The 21690-nt window shown below is 41.5% G+C and overlaps 1 protein-coding gene across 4 annotated transcripts in view; it reads left to right on the forward strand.

Moving 5' to 3' along the window:
• The window catches only part of SIPA1 (signal-induced proliferation-associated 1), a 70136-nt gene extending 53412 nt beyond the window's left edge, over window positions 1-16724 (forward strand). For 3 of the 4 annotated variants that reach the window (XM_075281586.1, XM_075281587.1, XM_075281588.1), the window contains exons 8-15: window positions 3657-3931; window positions 4018-4185; window positions 4806-4872; window positions 5072-5183; window positions 10752-10850; window positions 13631-13691; window positions 13789-13855; window positions 15983-16724. In XM_075281586.1, coding sequence (XP_075137687.1) covers window positions 3657-3931; window positions 4018-4185; window positions 4806-4872; window positions 5072-5183; window positions 10752-10850; window positions 13631-13691; window positions 13789-13855; window positions 15983-16132 — 999 coding nt within the window. In that variant the 3' untranslated portion in view covers window positions 16133-16724. The remainder of the gene's footprint in view (window positions 1-3656; window positions 3932-4017; window positions 4186-4805; window positions 4873-5071; window positions 5184-10751; window positions 10851-13630; window positions 13692-13788; window positions 13856-15982) is intronic. The other variant, XM_075281589.1, reaches the window with a different exon arrangement.
• Window positions 16725-21690: the final 4966 nt, after the last annotated feature.

Raw genomic sequence — 21690 nt, forward strand, 5'->3', positions numbered from 1 at the left:
AGATGTGAACCCTGCTGCACACTCAGCTCTGATGCATCAAAGATGCGCTGAACCCTGCTGTACACTCAGCTCTGCTGCATCAGAGATGCGCTGAGCCCCAAAAAGCTGGGTGAGTAACATTCCCACCTAAATAAAGGTAATCCCTAGCTAACCCTGCCAGTACATCTATCCCTGTCTAGTTCACAGTCTCAAATTAACCGAATGTTAAATCCACCATTCGTATAAATTGGAGGTCACCTGAATTAGCCAGCCAATTAATTTGTCATATTTTTTTTTCAATGCCTCCATTGTCGTAGTTCCTGTCCCACCTCCCCTGCACAGTTATTGGTGCAAAAAAAGCGCCAGGGAAGGTGGGAGGGGATACAAATTTTTAATGTGTTTGCCTTGTGGTATTCGATTGGAATCAAATACCTCGAACGGCCTGATATTCGATCGAATATCTATTCGATCGAACAGTGTTTGCTCATCTCTACTATGGACCAATACTGTACTTGTGGCCGAAGGCTGAAGCCTAATATGAATAGGGCCAAAACATTAAATGGATAGTTCTATAAAAGTGAAAAGAAAACTTCAAAATGCAAAATTAGTAATAACAGCTGCAATTTCATGATGAAACGGTGTATCAATCTGTTCATACTATTTGCAGTAATTTGAGAAGATATCCCACCATACACATACTTCTGACAGATCCTGCTGGTGTTGCATATGTTGCCCGTAGTTTCCGATATAAAAACACACAACGATTGCTGAAAACCTAGTGTATATTAAGCCTAACGTCATAGGATAAGGATCATCAGCTAACTAACTGCTTTTTCCCACTCCTCTGCATGGTCATTATAGGAAAGTAGCAGCTTATTTTTTTCTAGGAAACGACTCCTCTACAAATGTAGAAATCAGGAAATTTGTACAATAAAAACAGGAAATACATTTCAGGAAGTGAGCCTGTTATAATGCAGGACAGTCATTGTTAAGGGGATGTATTGTGGTATCAGATCAATTCTAAAGTGCAGCAGTAATCAATTCTGACATTGTACTGTATTGTAAGCAGATATACCAGATCAGACGCGGGTCAGATTGGAAAACATGCCATTTATCTCATTAATACAAAAAAGGGGAACTTTTGTGGGTCATGACGCAGTTGTACGTGCAAGACATAATGGTACCAAGAACAGAAAAAATGGCACACCATCCAAAAATGTTTGTTATTTCAGTCAGTACATCACTACAATGTCCAGGCCTTCTCTGCATTATGCCTTTCTCAAGCAGGATCAAAGTACACTCACCGGCCACTTTATTAGGTACACCTGTCCAACTGCTCGTTAACACTTAATTTCTAATCAGCCAATCACATGGCGGCAACTCAGTGCATTTAGGCATGTAGACATGGTCAAGACAATCTCCTGCAGTTCAAACCGAGCATCAGTATGGGGAAGAAAGGTGATTTGAGTGCCTTTGAACGTGGCATGGTTGTTGGTGCCAGAAGGGCTGGTCTGAGTATTTCAGAAACTGCTGATCTACTGGGATTTTCATGCACAACCATCTCTAGGGTTTACAGAGAATGGTCCGAAAAAGAAAAAACATCCAGTGAGCGGCAGTTCTGTGGGCGGAAATGCGTTGTTGATGCCAGAGGTCAGAGGAGAATGGCCAGACTGGTTCGAGCTGATAGAAAGGCAACAGTGACTCAAATAGCCACCCGTTACAACCAAGGTAGCCAGAAGAGCATCTCTGAACGCCGCACAGTACGTCGAACTTTGAGGCAGATGGGCTACAGCAGCAGAAGACCACACCGGGTGCCACTCCTTTCAGCTAAGAACAGGAAACTGAGGCTACAATTTGCACAAGCGCATCGAAATTGGACAATTGAAGATTGGAAAAACGTTGCCTGGTCTGATGAGTCTCGATTTCTGCTGCGACATTCAGATGGTAGGGTCAGAATTTGGCGTCAACAACATGAAAGCATGGATCCATCCTGCCTTGTATCAACGGTTCAGGCTGGTGGTGGTGGTGTCATGGTGTGGGGAATATTTTCTTGGCACTCTTTGGGCCCCTTGGTACCAATTGAGCATCGTTGCAACGCCAAAGCCTACCTGAGTATTGTTGCTGACCATGTCCATCCCTTTATGACCACAATGTACCCAACATCTGATGGCTAATTTGAGCAGGATAATGCGCCATGTCATAAAGCTGGAATCATCTCAGACTGGTTTCTTGAACATGACAATGAGTTCACTGTACTCCAATGGCCTCCACAGTCACCAGATCTCAATCCAATAGAGCATCTTTGGGATGTGGTGGAACAGGAGATTCGCATCATGGATGTGCAGCCGACAAATCTGCGGCAACTGTGTGATGCCATCATGTCAATATGGACCTCTGAGGAATGCTTCCAGCACCTTGTTGAATCTATGCCACGAAGAATTGAGGCAGTTGTGAAGGCAAAAGGGGGTCCAACCCGTTACTAGCATGGTGTACCTAATAAAGTGGCCGGTGAGTGTATGCAAACATAGTAGCCTTAAGCCGGGTTCACACTGGGTTTTTTGGTCAGGATTTTGACGAGGAATATGCATCAAAATCCAGCTGAAAAAAACAGCTCCCATTGAATTCAATGGGTTCCTTTTTCGGCAAGCGGTTTGTTCCCGCTCATGGAAAAAGGAATCAAAAGGCCCTTTCTTGAGGCCAATTCCGCAGCAGAGTCCGCAGCGTGACACCTCCCTCCCGACTAGGCCCATTCATTTGGGCCTAATCAGGACCTGAATGCTGTGACTGGACGGCAGTGCACTGTATGTTTTTTGGACTGAATTCTGAGGCGGCCTCCACGTCAAAATCCGGTCCAAAAAGCCCCCATGTGAACCCAACTTTAAAGAGGTTTCCTGAATTTAGGTTTGTAAGGCTTATCCTTAGCATAGGCCATAAATATCTGACTGATGGGGTGCCAACAGACAACTGTACAGGACCACTTATGGTGCCAGTACTATACAGTGCATGGAGCCGGAAGTAGTTAACTGTGTATAGTGACCAGCTGCAGTACCAGTGTCCGGCCACTATACAGAGACTAGCGCTATACGCTTCTGGCCCTGTTTTGTGTATTGTACAACGCTGGAAGTCGCCCCATACGGTTGATTGGAGATGGGGCCACCTCTCAGCTTATCTGAGGCCATAGGCCATAAAAACCTAAATCCTGGACAACATTTGTAATGACCTCACCATATATCCTAACCAGTGAAAGATTAAATGTAATTGTAGAACCAATCACAATATCCAAATACAGTTTTTAACACAATTTTGTAGGTCCAAACTTCTGCTTTGTTCACTAATACAGTTACAAGTCCCTTGCACAGACTTAGGTTAACCTGGGGTCTATTCAGAACCAGACATAGTTGGGTGTTTCTAGTATGCGTTATATCAACACTGTTATCAAAGTGATCATGTACAGTCGCCTGGATCCCATATCTTTGTAACAGCATTCTTTATGCCTGTTAAAAATAGTGCTTAAAAGTCCTATGGAAGAAAGGTCCATATATGATATGTACTTTTTTGTGCACTTGGGGTCCAGCTGACTCACGTTGATATCGGGGAGCTGTGGACTATGTTTTTTTCTCTATTTGATGTACTGTTTGTATCTTCATAAAATACTCAGACATATTTGTTTTCCGCAGGTTGTCTCTGGGGGCTGTGAGACTCGTGAGATCCCTCTACTAAGGAATGGTCTTGGACAGCTTGGATTTAATGCCGATTCAGGTGGTTTTGTGATAGAAGTGGAAAGATTCAGCATGGCAGAGACTGTAGGACTGTGTCCTGGAGCAAGACTCGTTGCAATTTGTGGTCAACCATTCTGTTCCTTGACCCCTGAGGATGTCCGCAACCTTTTTCTTCGCGCAAAAAAAGTGACAGTAACCATTTTGACTCCTGATGAAGCAGGGAAGCCGCGCAGGTAGGAACAGTACTAATGATAGGCCAAGTCATGTTTCTAAGTGTCATAGTCAAGGATCTGAGCTTTTTTCTGTACTTGGTCCTTAGGAGCTTCTCTGAGCTATATGTAAAGTCATTGCAAGAACAGAGAATTATGAGGCGCTCAGAAGGGGACATAGAGAAGGAAGATGTGATGGCAAGAAAGGCAGAAACTGCTCCAGAGACTAAGAACATACTGCGCACCTTATCTGTTCAGGAAGAAAGGACAGAGTTCAGGTAACACAATGGGACAGATTCACCCTTGGTTCACATCTGCGTTTGGTAGTCCGTTCAGGGAGTCCGCATGGGACCGCCTAAGCGGACTACCGAATGCATTTGCAAACGGTGTGCAGTGAAAGCACATGGACCCCATAGACTACAATGGGGTCCGTGTGCTTTAAGCACAGTCTCCACACGAGTCATGCGGACAGGAACGTGGATTGAAAGTACTTTCTTGTCCACATGTTCCCTGCGGAGATCTCGTGGCAAGCACATGGACCCTATTATAGTCTATGGGGTCCGTGTGCTTTCACTGCACACCACTTGCAAGTGCATTCGATAGTCCATTCGGGGGGTCCCCATGCAGACCTCTCCGAACGGATTACCAACTCACTTCCCATTCACTTCCGTGGGAGTGCTCGTAACGCGTTACAATCGCTCCCATCGAAGTGAATGGGAAGTGTTCGGGAGCCGTCCGCAGCGCTCGCGTGTACGGCTCTGAATGAGTATTTTTACAAGCCCGGCGTAACTCCGTGTGCTCACTCACTGGTTCAGGGTTTGTATAGAGCACAAACTATCACAACACTGAGGTATATTGTGAATAATGTAGATTTTTTAAATTCTTTTTTTTTTCTAAGGTTCAACAAAGCTGATTTGGCTCCGCCTGATATTATTCCTCAACCTGATCCATCAAGAGATGAAGTGGTAAGATCCATTTCCTTCAAGAATTCTCTGCTCTATTTCCATACACATTCTGTGATTCATACAGATATAGCCAGAGAACTGGAAATATTTCATTATGTAATGTTCTACAGTCAGGATAATGTAGAATAGTCAGTCACTACATAAACCCCCAATGTCCTTGTACTGCAGTATGTACAGTGTGGTGATTTTTCTGCCGTAGATGATGGATGACACTTTTGAGGAGCCTCAGGCTGAGATGACTGATTCCGATATTCTTGTACATGAAGAAACCTTCTCTCCTGCTCCTCCTACTCAGGAACACCCCAAAAACAGTAAGGTCTATTTATATTACTGACATCATTGTTTTATGTGTATTTATATACATTATATACATTTTTTATATTGATTTAATAATTTACTATTTCATTTATGGAATGGGGATCTTTACAAGTTTCTAATATACATTTATAAAACATATTGCATACATGTCATATGACGCCTGGCATTCAATCAGTATCAGTTATGATCTTTTTGGTGGATGTGGTATTTTTAATATTGACTCATACTAAGTCAGTCATACTAAGACGCTTTTCTGATTATCAAAAATGGAAAAGAAGGGGGCCACACGGTGGCTCAGTGGTTAGCACTGCAGCCTTGCAGCGTTGGAGTCCTGGTGTTCAAATCCCACCAAGGGCAAAAAAACATCTGCAAGGAGTTTGTATGTTCTCCCTGTGTTTGCATGGATTTCCATCTCAGATTCCAAAGACATACTGATAGGGGGAAAAAAAATTACATTGTGAGCTCTATGTGGGGCTCACAATCTACATTAGAAAGAAAAATCAAAAAGAATTAATGCAATTGTGAACAGAACCTTAACAATACAGTTACACAATATATGACATGTTCCACAGGATACATTCTTACAATAAGGCTACACGTTTTGGGTGCATGTGCCGGCTGTGGTAAAAAAAAGCATGCAGTTGATATATTTGCACCAAAACAAACAAGTATATGGCCAGTCCTGAGTTTTGCCCTAGGTTTACAACCCCATACATAGGTGTGTGAACCTGGGTTAGTGTGCTACCTGTGAAAAACATGGCTAGCACACTGACAATGTACATGTTTGTGTTCATGAAGCTTAAACATATAGGACTGAAACATACGTTTGTACCTTTGCATGTATAACATATAGATATAGGTAAATACATATTATATATACTCTATATTTGTTCCTAATTGAATGCTGAATCATGTGAAGTGTGGCTAGCCCCATATGTAGTCTTACTCAGCACTACAAAGCAACGATACCATAAGACTGAACTCCATACACATTGGGTGGTCAATGGAAGTCATCAACACCAACAGTTTTGGCTAACAAATATCTAATTTTGCTTACATGGAATTTTCAGAATTTAGCGATTTGTACATCATGTGAAGGGTTTTCATTGGCTTTTGTTGTCTTATGTGGAAAGATAGCACACTGTAGCAATGTATCCCACTGCAATAAGTCGGGATAACTCTATGTAGAAGTAGAGAGGATCCAAGCCTTCGAGGGAAGAAGATAGTAGGGGAGGGCAGATGCTGCTAATATGGAAGTGTAATGGCTACAAGGTTATGGTAGACTATAGGCTTTACTGGAGAATTAAGTTTTCAGGTGTCTAGGAGATAGCGAATATATTATTGCTTGAGGTACAAGGATATCCAGAGGAGTGCCATGTCAGTGATGCCAAGGGGAAAGAGATTGTGTAATGGGATGGAGTGGACAACTGTGGCAGACAGAGATCAGACCTAGAAGGAAGCATACGAAGTAATGTTGTGCGACTGTTACCTGTCCATTTGTGGCTATTGTTCGGGTTGTTTCAGTAAAGTATTAAGAAAGGAAGCCAGATTATAGATGGTGGGAAAAAGACGGAGTCCAAGACGGACTGTAGTGAAATGGGCATTGGATGGACAGATAGGAGACGTCAGAAAGGACAATGCCAGATGATAGTATGGGGAGGTGGGTTAGGGTGAGATAAACACGGTAGCATAGTTATAGATGGGATTGGGGCAATTGCACTAGTGTGTTTTGTAGAGCATGGTGGTTATGGTGGTCATATATCTATGAATCTATGAAAAAAAAAAAAAGATTTCCTATTTTAGAAATATTTTAGTCAGAAATAAACAGAATATCCTTTATAACATTTTTAATACATTCAGCTCTAAAATTTCCAACAAAAATGTAAAAAATTTCCGATACTGCAATACAAGATAAAAGTGTGTTTACATCTGTGTGAGATCTGCTGCGAGTTTACTTTGTAGATTGTGCAAAAAATATGCTGCTCTGGTTTTTTTACCGTAAAATACTGGGTGGATTTTGAAAATCCAGCTGCCCGATTCTTATCTTAAATGTTGATGTCAGGAGAGAGTCTGGTGAACCCCATATATATTAGATGGTGAAATGAAGCCATAGCAATCGACAGACACATAATGAGTTTTGGTTGCATTGCATTTTCAGAACTTAGCAATTCGCACAGTATGTATATAATAATATTCAGCATATACATACACAGCAAATAATAATATACCAAAATAATTATGTCCAGATTTTAATTCGTATGTATCAAAAAAAATCCTTCTCCATAGAAACCTCATCTTAATTGGTTACAACCACATGCAACCTATCAGTATAATAGTATTAGGCAAAATACGTAAAACTTGATGTGATAGCATCATTCTTATATAAGAAGTTACAGACTTCAATGCTGTTTTTGTCTTCTCTAAAGATCTTATGTGCCTTCATGTGAATGGATAAAAAACATGTTAGAATATGCGGCATAGCAAACAAATTACAATTTATGACACAGCTTCTCTACCATGAATAGAAGGACATGCATTTTTTCTTTCATGTGTCGGATAATATCATTATTATTATTATTATTATTATTATTATTATTATTATTATGCTAGCCTTTTCTATGCCATACAGTAACTGTAGTTCAGTGTCAATAACATAATCTAAACCGTATTATAATCCTTGGAAGAAGGTCAGATTTATAGAGTGACCTCTGTCTACGAAAGACTGATCTCACTGGTATGGGATATAGTATACTGCTGGAGCTATTGTAGTTTTAAAGGGGCTCTATCAGCAAAATCATGCTGATAGAGCCCCACATATGCGTGAATAGCCTTTAAAAAGGCTATTCAGGCACCGCTAAAGTTATATTAAACTACCCCCCCCCCCCCAGTTTTAAAATATACCCTAAAAAAGAATGTGATCTACTTACCCATCGTGCACGCTGGGTGGGCATTCAGGGTCCGCCGTCTTCTTCATCCACGCCTCCTCTTCCTGCGATGTCCTCAGGTCCCGTCTTCCCCCGGCGCTCGCGAACTGACATTGCTAAAAAAAATGGCCTGGGCACATGCGCATTAGCATGCTGCTTCTACTACGGCTACTGCACATGCGCCCAGGCCATTTTTTTTTTTAGTAATGTCAGTTCGCGAGTGCCGGAGGAAGACGGGACCCGAGGACATTGCAGGAAGAGGAGGCGTAGATGAAGAAGACCGCGGACCTTGAATGCCCGCCCACCGTGCACGATGGGTAAGTAGATCACATTCTGTTTTAGGGTTTTATTTTAAAAAGGGGGGGGGGGGTAGTTTAACATAGATTTAGCGGTGCCTGAATAGCCTTTTTAAAGGCTATTCACGCATATGTGGGGCTCTATCAGCATGATTTTGCTGATAGGGCCCCTTTAAAGCCCCATTCTGGGGATATATTTCATTCCTTAGCCCTGTACAGTACAAGTTATACTGATATCTAGTGAATGGTGCTTGTATTCATCTGCAAGTTCCATAGATAACCATGTGATCAGCTAACTAATGCCTGCTTCACATCTGCGTTTGGTAATCCGTTCAGGGAGTCTGCATGGGTACCCCCAGAATGGAATACCGAACGCATTGACAAGCAGTGAGCAGTGAAAGCAAACGGACCCCATAGACTATAATTGGATCCATGTGCTTTCCGTGCACTGCCCGCATAAGTCATGCGGACATGAAAGTAGATCACAAAGTACTTTTCTGTCCACATGTTCTATGCGGACACCGCGTGGAAAGCACACAGACCCCATTATAGTCTATGGGGTCCGTGTGCTCTCATAAGCTCTCTGCTTGCTAATGCGTTCGGTATTCTGTTCAGGGGGAAGTCCCCATTCCGATGCACATGTGAACCAGGCCTAAGATGTTACATGCTGATAGATTTGCATAGAAACCACGGACTTCCAGCTGGTGTGTTGATCAGCAGGTGAGTCCGACAATCGCATGACCAGCTGAGGAACCCGTTCTGGGGCTCAGTAAGGTGAATATCAGCACCATTCACTACATATTAGTATGCCCGGTACTACAAGGCTAAGGAATAACATGTATACATGGAGTGTGGTCTAATGAAGGCAAAGCAGACAGGTTCCTATACCAATAATACTTCCCATTAGATTATCAGAAACAACTTACATAATGAGTAACGAATGACTGTGGCTTTGTTAATTGAGGAAGGAAGTCGATAATGACACCTTGTAAATTCTTATCAATTTATTACAGTCATGATACTTTATATTGAAACACTACATTGTTGTAAAAGCCAAACCTGCAAAATATAAAACACAAAAAATGCTGAAGAAAACTAATGTGAACAACAATCCAGCCTATATATTTATATAAACGCACAAAATACCAAAATACTTTAGTTTGATACTCAAAAACTAAAGCTATTAGTGATTTTTGATATTAGGCATTCAAATGTGAAAATGATAGATCTGTATATAACACAATGAATATGCGGCCTGAATGAATATGACGTGTTATCCCTGAATGTTGGTCGGTATATTACAGTATGACAGATATATCAGATAGGAAAACTAAGCTGAAGACGGAGCCTCATATTCTGTGTTATAAAGCCACAGAGGGGCATTGCATTACAAAGTCTCCTTAGGCCTGCTCCTATTGTTGTGGAGACGGCAGCACAACGTGGCTGGTAAATTATTCATAAATTATTTTCCAGCGCCAGTAATGTGCTGTACATACATACAACAGGCTTTACGTACATACAACTATATAAACTACAAGTAATATAAATAGAGGCGTACTAAGTGTCAGACTGGCGCTGAGGTTACACAGTTATCCTGACTTCCTGCAATGTAATATCGTATCACAGAAAACAGCAAAGAAAATTTAAAAAAAAAGAATAAGAATTTTAAGGCTAAGACCCCACGTAACGAGCCGCAGAAAAGACTGTGGTAGAAATGCGTTTTTTGCAGAACGTCCCTAGAGTTTTCCTCTGAGTGGTTATGTAGAGGGGATGCGAGCGCTGTAGGTTGAAGCATTCTCTAAGGGCCGTGCACACGGAATTTACGTGTGCGCATTTTAGCATAATACACGTGTAAAAATAGCAGTCCCTTTGACTTTAATTGAATTGAACGCGACACGTTTTTTACATGTGTAAAAAATTCCATTGAAGTCAATGGGACTGCTATATTTACAAGTGTATTCTATACACGTGTATTATGCTAAAATGCGCGCACGTAAACTCCGTGTGTATGGGCCCTAATATTGGCCCTAATATTATCTTGTGTCTGACATATGTAGCAAGTCTTCTGCTGAGATAAGAAATGTGGGAGAGGGCATCAACCTACTGTGTAATAAAAAACGCTTCTTAATTGACCCGATACAAGTCCATGTTCCTAAAGCCTCAAAGTATCTGTTTGTGGCGCATATATATATATAAACTGGGATTGACTGTGCTCTGATGGGATCTTCTTTTCTTTGTTCTTAGCTTTTTCTAATAGTGTAATGCTGTACATTTGTAATACAGATGTAAACAGCATTGACCGTGTAGATCACTTCAGCAGTTTGCTTATTTTTTCCCACAGCGCTCTCACCAGCCCCGCAGTCGCTGGAAGATGAATGGCAGAGTATCTCTGACCTCACTCTGGCCTGTAACAGCATATTGGAAGCCATGTCTAAAGAGGGTAAGTTACCATTTTAGATTAAAATAATCTGTCTTTCTGAAAAAGCTATAGTGCAAAAACTGAGCAGCTTGTATGTGTAGGTACCTTTTCTGTAGGTTTTGTAGGTTATGTATACCTGTTTGAAGGGATTTTCATAGACTGTGATATGCATGACCTATTCATTGGTCTCATGTCTTTTTTGTAGCTCTGCCCCATTCAAGTGAGGGCGGGTACACATCTGCGCCCGGTCTCCGCTTTAGGTTTCTGTCTTCTGTCCGAGAAACTGGGCAGGGGACGGAAACCAAGCGGTCAGTTTTCAAACCCATTCACTTGAATGGGTTTGCAAAGTGACTGCCCGTGTTCGTCTTCTGCCTCTCCGCGGCGAAACAGTTTTTTTTTTTTAACTGGACACAAAGTCCTGCATATCCAACTTAAAAAAATGGTTTTGCCGCAGAGAGGTAGAAGACGCACACCGGGGGGGGGGGGTGTCACTTTGCGCACCCATTAAAGTGAATGGATTTGAAAACTGACCGCTGGGATTCTGTCCCCTATCCAGTTTCACGGGGCAGAAGACAGAAACCCGCCAGGTTGGCTAAAGTGGAGACTGGGCGCAGGTGTGAACCCGCCCTAAATCAGATAGAGCAGCAATACCAGGCACAAGCGCTGTGCAATGTGCAGATTTTTACTTTGCACTTGTCTTTACCTGACGGCCTCTTCAAACAAATGATTGACGGAGAGTCACATGTTGGCCCCCACTTATCTGATACTGATGACCTATTTTAAATATAGATCATTAATATTATAGTTCCAGAAACCCCTTAAATATATACAATGAAAATGCCTTCAATAAAAGGTTTTTAAAGGGAATGTATAGCCATTTTTCTTTATTTATTGACACAGATAGTGAAATATCTTTTTTTTTTCTAATCCGTTTTTATTTTCCGATCGTGGGTTATTTTATTTTCTGTACATGAATATGCCATGTTGCCTATGCTCCTTCTCTCATGGCTATAGACAGCAATAGACTGAAGTCAATGGGAAAGCTGTTCTAGACATGCTCTGTCCAGGGAGGGGAAGTAAATAAAGCTCTAACATCATTATTGTTAGTGATATGTATAGAGTTGTTATCTTCTATTGTAATCCTGTTTATCTTGTGTGTGATATAAATGAAGTGACTGCTGTGAATAAAACACCTACAGAATTGACAAGTGTCTGTCTATTATTAGGCTTAATTGTTAGAATGAAAATTGCAGGATTTGGTACTATCTTAAAGATAAATAATGACAAGGGAAAATGATAAACAAAATTATAAATTCATTAAAACATACTACAAAAGACATGGTTTACAAAGATGTACTTTTATGGCGACGTATTCTGTTTAATAATATTAACAGATTGCAGATAGACTTAGTGTTGCTTTGGTATTTGGTAGGGGTGAAAAAATTGTGCTCCTTAGTAAAAATTCCAAGGCAGCCCTATTATTATTAACCATTAATCCTCTATTCAATAAATTGATGTAGTAAATAGAAATGTAGATCTAATCATAGTTTACTCTGTTCTTTGTTTTTTCCTCTTCCTTGATATCTAAGCTCTATGTTCCATTATTCACTAACTCTCCGCTCTTACTCTTGTACGGTTTGTTTTCTCTTTCACCTTCTACTTACCACATTTCTTTATACAAGTGACATAAACATTCTAATAAATGACTACCCCTCATCTCCTTTAACAATGAAGGTGGGTCCTCCAGCTGCTGGGTCCATACCATCTGCTATGCCTGCTACCCTATTAGTTATACTTTTAGTGTCTCAATTCCACCATTGTTTTAATAAAGTATTTGACTCTTTCACATGATCCCTATTATTGCCTATTTATTACACTAATTGTTTGCAACCCACTAATGGTGTTTTCTTAAGATATATCCTCAGTATCGGATTTCTGGAAGTCCTACCCCTAGTGCCCTCAAAGCCAGCACCGCACCTCCCATGAGGCGACCTGAAGCGATCGCTTCAGGCGGCGCTATGCCGGGGCCCCGGGGGAGGGTGGCATTTTTGCTGACCTAAGCCAGTCCAGGACAAGCTGTCCTGGACTGGCTTAGCGTCACCGTCTCGGCAGCCCGGCATGGGAAGCGAGCGGTTGATTGGTGGAGGCTCTGTGGACGCAGTGCTGCTCCAGCGGCCTCCCTTCACGCTTAGCAGAGAGCAGGTCCTTTCCCTGCCTGCTCTCTGCCTGCTAACGCCGCCCACTCTGACCCGCCCCCTCAGCTTCCTGGGGGGGGGGGCGGCTTTATGTCGTCCGCCTCAGGCGGCAAAAATGCTAGGTTCACCCCTGCTCAAAGCTCAGATGATATTACAAACTTCTGCTGGAAGAAGTACAGTATACATAGCCGAGCTTCCTAGGACACCTCTCCCTACATAGGGATGGCCATTACACTGTGGTCCACATTTTATCAACTGATAAAAACTGATGCAAAGCAACATGTATATTGCAGTTATTGCTTCTAATAGTGGGGTAACCAGTTATTCAGTTTAAGGGGGCTTCTTTTTACAAGTTACTGCCTTTTTTACTTCCCTTCATATATAAATGAAAACATATTCTCTCTATCTATTCTGCTATCATTTGCTAAATAGTATAAAATTAGACATTTTTCAGTCTGAAAATATGCAATAATAGGGGGCATCTTGAAGACAAAATGCTTCTTTACACCTTAATAATTAATCAGGCAATATCTAAATTTGACTAATTCTTGTGTTAGAATGTGACGAAGATTATTACTTGTTCTTAAACTTTGTGTGTTCTTACAGAACAGGTACAAGCTTATAAAAATGATTTGGGAGCTCAAAGCTCTCTCCCAGCAGCATCAGGGTAAGCGGCAAACACCTTAATGCTCAGGTCCATGCATTTCACACCATCGCAGATCAAAGTGACATTTACTATAATAAAATTGCAATTTTGTTCCTAGAAATCTTAATGACAAAGTTACAGAGCTGGAAATGAAACTGAAGAAACTTCAGGAAGACCTTAGAAGGGTAAGAAAAAGTAGATGTTCATTAGTAAAATCATTCCCAGACATATCAGTAATGGAGTCTATGTTCACTGTCACGTGAGGCTAAAGGACTCACCATAAAACAGAAAAAGAAATACTTCATACAAATTAAAGCTCCCTTGAATTTCAAATCAACAGGAGAGGTTAATGTGACTAAGGCTAAGGGAGCCTTCACACGGAGTTACGCTGCGCTCATTCTGAACGTAAAAACACGTTCAGAATGAGGGCGTAAAAAGCAGCTCCCATTGACTTGAATGGGAGCCGGCATACATGCGCTACCCATTGAAATCAATGGGAGGCCTTTTTGGTACTTTTCCCTTATCTGACTGGCACTGGAGCTGTGTATAAAGGAGCAGTGGATCAAAGGATGCCAGAGAGGGGCGCCCAGACCCTGCCCTCACTCGCAGTGCGGAGAGGATGGTGGAGCCCGGCCTGGTGTGAGCGGTGTGCCACCATGACAGATGCTGTGTGCGTGTCACTGCAGCTGCAGCATCAGCGGGTTAAGTCCAGCTTCACTGTGTCCTCCGGGCACTGCGACGTGCAGCCCGGCTGCTGCTCACCGACAATCACCGCAATCCCCAAGTCAACCCACATCCCCGTCAGGACATGGGTTGACTTGGTGATTGTTGGTGAGCACAAGCTTGTGAAGCCGGACATCACCCCCTCATGCTGCGGCTGCAGTGACACGCACACAGCATCTTTCACGGTGGCACACCGCTCACACCAGGCCAGGCTCCAGCATCCTCTCCGCACCATGAGTGAGGGCAGGGTCTGGGCGCCCCTCTCTGGCATCCAGTGATCCACAGCTCCAGTGCCAGCCAGCATCAGGCCAGCAGTCAGCATTTCAGCATGTCCCGATGCTGATGCTGAACTGCGATACTGGCCCGATAAGGGAAAAGTATCAACAATTGATTTCAATGGGTAACGCATGTATGCCGGCTCCCATTCAAGTAAATGGGAGCTGCTTTTTACGCGCTCATTCTGAACGTGTTTTTACGTTCAGAATGAGCGCAGCGTAACTCCGTGTGAAGGCTCCCTAAGGCTCTACGGGATGATCTGCAGCACTAAAACGCTGCGGGAAAAACAGCAACAGGAACGCATTGCAGTTCTTCCCGCAGCGCTTTGAACAGAAAGTTCACAGAGTTTTCCTCTGCAGACCTTCTATTACCGTTATATCTATGGGAAAGCCGCTGGTTTTGGAAATCGCAGCATGTTCGCGCTTTGGATTTTAACACAAAGTGGGCATGGGATTCCCATAGGGCCCCGGCCTAACGCTGGTAGTTTAGGGTAGAGAATGTGAGTGAAGAAAGACCTGCTAAACATGGCTACCTGCACAGTTCTGTCCTCCACTGAAAGCTGAACAAGATATGCCATGTTTGGCTTCCTCTCCTGCTTTGTACTGAGGCAGATCAACGGTGAGAGGGAGAGATATGCAGGCATAGACAGTAGCACAGTTCTCTCAAGAATCAGGTATAATGTTTCACAAACACTTTTTCTTACCATTCATGAACCCGTCAGGGGGCCTAGCACTGCCCAGTCTAATGGCAGCAGACTAGAAGACTAGTTAATGGGTTTGTACCTTCTGGACAATCCCTAGTATTGTAGAATCTGTCCTGGAAATATTTCCTAGAAGTCTTTCCTCAAACATATTTTTTCTCAATTTCATATATTTTTATTAGTTTTGTACGATGACCAAGTTACCTGTTCCATAGGGAGAATATAGGTTTCATTCTGCATGGCACAAGCTAAGGGTTCATGCTATCCAAGTTCTGTTCCAATGCTCTGTTCTGTACCAAGACTATTGCAGGTCCTATATGTTAATGGTTCTGAGTCGCACATTAAAAGTAATGTAAAACAAACAGTATTCAGATGACATCCATTAAAAAACAAAACAAAATAAAAAAAAAAACTGAAAACATCGAGATAGTACACTCCGTCATGTAAAACGCCACTAGCTCTAACTAGACAGCAGAAGAATTCTGACAATCGGTATATACCAGTATATAGTTTGGACATCTTTCCATCTTTCACACATGCAGCCGTTCACATAGATATTTAAAGATCACTAAAAAAACCAATATATTTTAATGACATCCTAATATTTTCATAGGAACAAGAGGGAAGAGCACAACTTCAGGCTGAGGTTCTGAGCTTGAAAAGAACCCAAGAAGAAGCTTTCACTGGAACTTTGCCCCGAGAAAGCGGTGCCAAGATACTCAGGGGTGGAGCCAGCAACTGTGAAGGAACAACTAATAACTAAATTATTAAATAATCAATAAGAACTTTGTAAAGAAAGTTTGGGATCAGGGAATCATTTCATGGAAAGTCAACGAACTGATCAAATTGAAAGACAATGCAAGGTAATAGTGGTCTGGAAACAGGACTGCTCATTTAATAGAGGCCTATGGAAGTATAGAGAGAGATGGTTTCTGGAGTGTCAAATGAGTCAAACACTGAATTCTTTAGGTGTTCGGGTATGATCATTTCAGGAAACCACTAAAAATATTTAAGGAGGTTGAACCAATGTGTTTGAAGGAAATAAAAACCTCACAGGTTAGACAAAGAAAATGAAGGGAAGCAAATCCTTTCCATAGTGGCCAGAGAATCTGGGCCCACTGTTATTTCAGGTATGGCTTACAAATACTGTGAATGGTGATGAGAAAACGGTGTGCAGGAAGGTTATCACAATGTGACAATGAAATACGATGTATGCATCTGGGACATTGTGAAGGAAGGATGACCTGTATTGAACGTCTTTGTACATAGAGTATTAATGTCTTCCAGTGATTATCTTTAAAGTTCCTGCCATAATGAATGTATATTTGGGAAAATAAAGGGTAATATTATCTGAATTATGATCGATATCTGAGTTATTGACTGTGTCTCTGAAGGGCCTACAAAAATAGATTTAATGTATATTTAGAAAGTACTAGAAAAAGCAACTGTGTCTGCATATTCAATATATATATATATATATATATATATATATGTATATATACAGTCCTATGAAAAAGTTTGGGCACCCCTATTAATCTTAATCATTTTTAGTTCTAAATATTTTGGTATTTGCAACAGCCATTTCAGTTTGATATATCTAATAACTGATGGACACAGTAATATTTCAGGATTGAAATGAGGTTTATTGTACTAACAGAAAATGTGCAATATGCATTAAACCAAAATTTGACCGGTGCAAAAGTATGGGCACCTCGACAGAAAAGTGACATTAATATTTAGTAGATCCTCCTTTTGCAAAGATAACAGCCTCTAGTCGCTTCCTGTAGCTTTTAATCAGTTCCTGGATCCTGGATAAAGGTATTTTGGACAAACAATTCAAGTTCAGTTAAGTTAGATGGTCGCCGAGCATGGACAGCCCGCTTCAAATCATCCCACAGATGTTCAATGATATTCAGGTCTGGGGACTGGGATGGCCATTCCAGAACATTGTAATTGTTCCTCTGCATGAATGCCTGAGGATTTGGAGCGGTGTTTTGGATCATTGTCTTGCTGAAATATCCATCCCCGGCGTAACTTCAACTTCGTCACTGATTCTTGAACATTATTCTCAAGAATCTGCTGATACTGAGTGGAATCCATGCGACCCTCAACTTTAACAAGATTCCCGGTGCCGGCATTGGCCACACAGGCCCAAAGCATGATGGAACCTCCACCAAATTTTACAGTGGGTAGCATGTGTTTTTCTTGGAATGCTGTTTCTTTTTGGACGCCATGCATAACGCCTTTTTTATAACCAAACAACTCAATCTTTGTTTCCAAAATGAAGCTGGCTTCTCCAAATGTGCTTTTGCATACCTCAGGCAACTCTATTTGTGGCATACGTGCAGAAACGGCTTCTTTCTCATCACTCTCCCATACAGCTTCTCCTTGTGCAAAGTGCGCTGTATTGTTGACCGATGCACAGTGACACCATCTGCAGCAAGATGATGCTGCAGCTCTTTGGAGGTGGTCTGTGGATTGTCCTTGACTGTTCTCACCATTCTTCTTCTCTGCCTTTCTGATATTTTTCTTGGCCTGCCACTTCTGGGCTTAACAAGAACTGTCCCTGTGGTCTTCCATTTCCTTACTATGTTCCTCACAGTGGAAACTGACAGGTTAAATCTCTGAGACAATGTTTTGTATCCTTCCCCTGAACAACTATGTTGAACAATCTTTGTTTTCAGATCATTTGAGAGCGGGCTGTCCATGTTCGGCGACCATCAAACTTAACTGAACTTGAATTGTTTTGTAGAAAGAAATGGTCCAAAATACCTTTATCCAGGATCCAGGAACTGATTAAAAGCTACAGGAAGCGACTAGAGGCTGTTATCTTTGCAAAAGGAGGATCTACTAAATATTAATGTCACTTTTCTGTTGAGGTGCCCATATTTTTGCATCGGTCAAATTTTGGTTTAATGCATATTGCGCATTTTCTGTTAGTACAATAAACCTCATTTCAATCCTGAAATATTACTGTGTCCATCAGTTATTAGATATATCAAACTGAAATGGCTGTTGCAAACACCAAAATATTTAGAACTAAAAATGATTAAGATTAATAGGGGTGCCCAAACTTTTTCATAGGACTGTATCAGAAATAAGCTCACAGTGAATATCTGCCATTGAATATCATTTTTATTTTTATTGTAAATAGATTCATATTTTGCACACAATAATTTCTTCATTTATCTTAACTTTTTAGTGGAGGGAAAGTTTTCTGAAATGGAACTCCAAAACCCCACATCAACATTGATTCCTGCATAAATTTGTACATTAAACGGAACCTGTCAGATGATTTTGGGAAACACACCTAACTACATGTCCTTATGGACAAGTGGATTAGTGTCACAAATATTCAGCTGTACGTCTTAGGTTTGTTTATTAAACAAAATGTCCCAGAGCAACAGTGATCAGACCGATGACATCATCAGACTTTTCTCTTGGTAATGATTAGGGGTGGGGGGCAGCAGGGTCGGACTGCCCGCCGGGGAACCGGTGAATCTTCCGGTGGGCCCGAGCCCTGACTATTAGTCATCATATTGCGAATGCAGATGCATTGGTCAGGGGCCCGATCGGGATGGTCAGGGGCTGGCATAGCAGCACCGCTCCCGACATGTTATTACTAGAGATGAGCAAACAGTAAAATGTTCGAGATTCGATATTCGTTTCGAGTAGTCCCTCAATATTCGACTACTCGAATCGAATATCGAACCCTATTATAGTCTATGGGGGGAAAATGCTCATTTCAGGGGTAGGCAACATTCGATCAAATTATACTTACCAAGTCCACAAGTGAGGGTCGGGCTGGATCCTCCGAGAAGTCTTCTCCGTGCAGCGTCCCCGCGGCATCTTCCGGCTCTGAATTCACTCTACCGGGCATCGGGCCTGGACAGAGCCGACTGCGCATGCCCGCTTGTAATGCCGTGGGAAGCTGCCTGGAGAAGACTTCTAAAGGTAGGAGAAGAACCAGGGTTGATTGGCCGACTGTATAGCATTCGGCCAATGAATGCTGGTTCTGCATCGAACTTTTCCATTCGAATAGCGAGTGGTACTCGATCGAATACAAGTATTTCGAATACTGTAGTATTCGATCGAATACCTACTCGATCGAATACTACTCGCTCATCTCATCTCTTCTATTACCTTTAGTTGCCCTGTCTTGGTACCGCTGGTCTGCAGGAGTCCTTATGGTGGTCCCCTAGAAACAATTCCACTGGCGGGCCAAGACATCCCAGTCCGACATGGGGAACGGGCTTACAATAGGCATATTTGGGACGATAAACCACCAGGAGGGCATTTCTGGTGGTTTAGTGTCCCAAATTTAGCTATCACTTTTCCTTTAATTGTAGTAATAACCCAGTAATGCAGGAAGGTCCCATGCTTCATATAAAGATGGCAACAAGAAGATGACATATTATATTTTCAATTATATTTGTGGCTCCATCTCTGTTATAAACATATAATTAGCAAATAATTAGCAAATATTAATCATTAAATTTCACTTGATGATAAAAAGTGAGGATTATACTTACTGTACCACTTGCTGTAGTATTTTATTATTTTACATTCTAAGGCTTTATTCAGCTCACATTTTTAAATCCGTTTAAGGGGTTTAAACAACACACATAAATGAATGCAATCGGATAGCCATAAAAGGATTGTTATTTGGTATTTTTAACATTAATGTCTATGTAAACAGATGGCCATTCATTTGCATCCATTTGCGTTTGTGTTTTACATCCATATTTTGCATCCATGAAACGGATGTAAAACCTGTGATCGTAATAGAGCCTAATGCTACATTCACATCCACTAAGAATCAGCAGAGGAAAAAGTCCATCATGGAGAACTTTTTCCTCCACCAGTTTCAGTTTAAAAAATGGCAGACACCTATTGGATCCCCCTTATAGTCAATGGGATCTGCCAGGCTCCATTTGTAACCAATGTTTTAGCGGTCTGTCTCTCTGCTGTTCAGGTTTCTTGAGGTTTATAGGTGAATTGAATGTAAACTGGTGGAGGGTACTGAGCGCACAGCCGTACTCCGTTTATGAGAGTCTTTGGAGTGTTGGATGATGAATGAAGAAGGAGTGGGGACAAGTTCAGTTGAGGTCCTAGACATCCACAATGGACGAAATGACAGATGAGAGACCAGTATGAAGGTACCGCGCTAACTCCCGAGTTTCGATAATACACGTAGCTTTATTGCGATGAGTACAAACACACAGTGTGTTTGTACTGATGGAAATAAAGCTACGTGTATTACCGAAACTCGGGAGTTAGCGTGGTACCTTCATATTGGTCTCATGTTTTTTCTTGGGCCAACCATTAAGGATGACTTGTTTATTGCAAGCCATTGTGTGATTTATTACTTTAGACTTACGAGGACAATGATTTTGTAGTAAGTCCAATGTATTTATATTTTACAGGACTGTCATACTTTATTTCTAGATGTACTATTACAACAAACTGCAACAAACAAAATAGTAGAATCCTTGTTAAACTGTAATGATAGGCATTATAACCTAAGCCAGACACTAACCATACAAAATTGATTGCCAATATTGATAAAAACAAATTTTCTTCAAAATATTTCCTGACATCATGGCAACCAAGGGTTAAAGTACCGTCGTTTAGTTTACAGTTACCACCTCCATTCAACTTTATGTAAACCTGAAAAAATGTGAGAAATATTATCAAAACTGGCATTTCAGCAAAACCTGATGTTCAGTGTGACGCTGAAATCCTGAATCAAGAAAGTCAGAAAAGCTGGCCCACTTGATTTTGGCATAAATTCTACAGGTTACTCTGTGCAAATATTAGTTAAGGCTAAATCCTCACTTCTCATAAAAAAGCACGTCTTCTGCATGGCCGTGCTCCTGCTTATAGCTGGGGTACATTTCACCAATAGAAAGTTCACAGGAACTCCATGTAAAAATACGTGGCTGCTAGGCCACAGGTCCTTGACCAAAAAGATCCGCCATAAACAATCAAAGAAAAAAGCAGCACTCAAAAGAAATATACCAAAAACTCACATAGTGGTATTAATTGGCGGCCTGATAAATAATCCAATAAAGTTGGAATTATACAAAAGTAGAGCAATGGCGCTATTTACTTCTTCAATGGTACCAATGAAGATAAAATTGTTCATTGGCTAATGCTGCACCTAAAACAGAAATCTTCTCAGTGCAAAAATGTGTGAATTTGTTAGACAAGTTCTTCACTAGTCTATGGCCTCATAGGGTATAAACATTTGTGTACTGTCGCACAACTATCCTGGACCACCATCAGAAATTTCTAGGCCCCATGCTGTCAAAGAAGATG

The sequence above is a fragment of the Leptodactylus fuscus genome, chromosome 7 (genome assembly GCF_031893055.1).
Source record: "Leptodactylus fuscus isolate aLepFus1 chromosome 7, aLepFus1.hap2, whole genome shotgun sequence".
NCBI classification, from domain to species: domain Eukaryota; kingdom Metazoa; phylum Chordata; class Amphibia; order Anura; family Leptodactylidae; genus Leptodactylus; species Leptodactylus fuscus.